The sequence below is a fragment of the Cystoisospora suis genome, assembly GCF_002600585.1.
Source record: "Cystoisospora suis strain Wien I chromosome Unknown contig_5779, whole genome shotgun sequence".
Taxonomy (NCBI): domain Eukaryota; phylum Apicomplexa; class Conoidasida; order Eucoccidiorida; family Sarcocystidae; genus Cystoisospora; species Cystoisospora suis.
The window spans coordinates 1-3262 of NW_027158569.1; the positions used below are offsets into that span (position 1 = coordinate 1).

Genomic DNA, 3262 nt, shown 5'->3' on the forward strand with positions numbered 1-3262 from the left:
TGGGGTCTCTCGACAATGCGATCATGTACTTTCAACAGGTAAGACCTAAGCAGCAAAGAGCAATTCCCGTACAGAAAGAGAACTCGCCAGATGCTATGGCAGAAACCAGATCCTCTCGTGTCCAAATATATTTACAATCCGTAACAAAAGTGAAGACATACAGATACAGCCGCACGCCCAGAACTGGAATGTTCGTAAAACTCCTGTGTCTCTGATTGACCACCTCAGTCTGCCAACCTAAGACGATACGCATACAGGAGAAGATACGCATCCAGGAGCGTGCTTTTCGAGTCCCGACCTTCAGGCTGGCTAGATGAGTTTCTTCGAGAACGCGTGAGACCCCATCACATTTTGTCTATACACCCGCTGAAGGCCACAACAGGAAGTAGGTCTATACGCAAGAAGTTAGATTATCGGACACGAAGGCGCGAGATACGCATGTGGATGTGTAAGGTACGGGGCCCCTGCACAGACACACGACCAGCAGACCTGACACTGCAGAACAGAAAAAAAGTTCCCTCAATGTCTTGCCATGTCTGTTCAGAAAAAAAAAACAGACTGTGACCCACCTGAGGTTTCCAAAATGGACCCAATACTTCATGCTCGTTTCCCACAGGTACGTTCAGTGAAACCGAAGAAAAAAGAGGGAGACTTGGACAGATGCCAATGCAATGAGCCCCCGTCCCACACACGTCACCACGCACTGCAGACGTCGTCTCGATGCCACAGACTATCTAAAAGCTAGACGCAGGTGTACGACCTACCGTTCCAGCGTTTTGAAACCGAAGTAGTCGTAATCGAAGTCCCGAGAGTAGTCGATCGCCGCATTGAGCTCCCTGGCGTGCGCTTCCACAAACTCGAAAACTTCATCACTTACGAGCTTTGCGTCTCTCCCCCACTTGTCTACACCAGCACAAACAGCGGAAGTCTTACTGGTTTAAATGAAACCAAGCGGACAAATGCCAGAGCCTTGAACAACGAACAAGTGGTTTAGGCTCTATGGAACGAGTTCACTATGTATGAGGTTCGCGGGAATCCCCGAAGACACGCGCTTACATGAACAGCAAGAAGTCACTGGATGAGCCGGCTGAAATGCCACCTTGGAAGAATACCTTGACAAAGCGGACAGCAGCCAGGCACCTACTATAGCGGTGATATGCCCAGGTGTGCAGGACGTATACCTGTAAGACCCGGACAACCCGAGATGTTCACACACGGCTAAGTAACGTCCCCGCTGCATATGTATGGAAAGACAGTCTCCGTGAAGAAAACTGAAGAAGCAACGTGACGATGAGTTCTACAAAACGACACCGGCCGAGCGGACCCTACGAAGAACGCCTGTAAACGTAGAGGACGGAGAATGTATGGGCCAACGTTCATGGCAGCTGGCTCGAGAAAAGCATTCACGTGAGCACCACGAAACACCGCGACTGACGTGTAACTAAGAAAACAGGTGTTCTCCCACTCGCAGATGGCGTACGCATAGACAGGTGTCAAGTAGGCGCGAACCGACACGCAGCAGTTTTTTTCTCTTACCTATGTATGAATTGAGCTGGCGCATTACACACACAAAGTCGCCGCTGGTGTTTTTGTGAAGATTATCAATGGCGATACGCGCCGCCAATTTCGAAAAGTCTGGATGAGACGCCGCCATATACGCTGAAAGGAAAGGTTTCATAGTAGTGACGGATGAATACTATAATCCGGCACCTAGAGAGTGTCAAATCTTTGGAGCTCCACCAGACACACAGAATGGTACAGATGCCCGCAACGTAACAGAAAACACACTCGCACTTGACTAAGAAAAAGAAGCAAGCATGCGGGTGTCCATACCTGGACTCGGACGCATGCCCATCTTTAGGCCGAACGCATCGCAAAGATATGCAGAGGGTCAACGGGAGTGTGGTCCTTCACAACTGCGAGATCCAGGCAAACTCATATACACACCGGCGCCCTCTCCATGAGCGTACGTACCTACAAGTGAATAGACTTGTACACAACGTCCAGGTGAACACGCTTGCATGAACGAACCCTGTTGCATGGATTTCTTCGAGTGAACGCCGAGGCATGTATACGCAGAATGTGTCCATGTATCAGACCTGCGAGGAAAACGACGCTAACATCACTTGAAGTGGTTATCTCCTCACCGCTAGTTTGCGCAGCAAGCTCATCGAGTTCACTAGTTTTGATGCCCGCATACATGCCGTTGATCACAGCTTGAGTAACTCTCGCAGGATCGACGAGTGGGTGCAGGCCGTATGCAAGCCGGGAGACCCGCCGCAGAATCTGGTCAAAGGAGACAGGCTCCTTTTCTCCTCTACGGTTGACGACATACATCGCTGGCTGAGAAGCAACCATCGATGAGAGGGAAGATAAAGGAGAAGTGGAGCAACGACTGTGGTTCTGTGACCACAAGCACTCAGCCAGCTGCTTGCTGGCGTGCTGAAGTCCGACTGGTTCATCGACCTTTTTGGTCGCAGAGACTATCAGATCGCTGTTCTGCGGAGACGGACAAACTTGCAAGCTGGGTGAGAACGGTGAAAAAGAAACATCCCTCTGACACGGCTCGGCCGGTCCACTTAAGCCAGAGGGTCGCTCCGGCATGATAGAAATCCGGTGCGGTTGATGCAGTCGGGGAGGCGCGAAAGAAAAAATCAGCAAGCCAGCAACGCTTCAGAGTAAGGCAAAGGCCTACGCGAAACGCCGCAAGGAAAAGAGACAAGACTTGGAAATCGACCCGTTGCCAAAAAGAAAAGCAGTCCTGGATCAAGGCCAGTGCGTCCTACGAGCCAGACTAGCAAGAAAAAGATACACCGAGAAAGCCGTAGACGTGAAATTCGGACAAACAGAAAGGAGGCAGTGAAGAAAACTAGGCCGCACAAAAGAAATTGATGCGATGTGCTTTAATCCAAGAGAGCCAACAGAGACAGCAGACAGTCAAACTCGAACCCGGCGCAGTTGACAAATTGCAGGACTAATGGCACACTCGTAAAATTGCAGTAAAACCTGAAAAAATGGCGACACAGAGACCTTCATTTAAGAGATGAGTTCACTGACAAGTTCAGACGAGCTAGCATCAAAAAGAGCCGAAGGGAGAGACGCCGAGACGTACAGGCGTCTGAGAGCATGAGAGTCAGATGCCGCCCGAGACAAGACGCGAACCGTGCGTGCGGCCTACTGACCTGCGCAACTTCGCGCGCATATTTCTCAATTTCTGGAACAATAGACTGCTAAAGAGCCTGCGCACCGCAGTAAGAGCCGG

At 50.6% G+C, this 3262-nt stretch overlaps 1 protein-coding gene across 1 annotated transcript; it reads right to left on the bottom strand.

Annotated features, from left to right (window-relative positions):
• Nucleotides 1-3060, bottom strand: CSUI_009569 (ribonucleoside-diphosphate reductase large chain; the record flags this gene model as incomplete). The annotated part of the gene is made up of 4 exons (XM_068069683.1): nt 2148-3060; nt 1537-1659; nt 765-903; nt 1-45 (listed from the first exon to the last, which is right to left on the bottom strand). Coding segments are annotated over exons 1-4 (764 nt in total), but the record flags the coding sequence as incomplete, so codon positions are not given.
• Between the last annotated feature and the right edge of the window lie 202 nt (nt 3061-3262).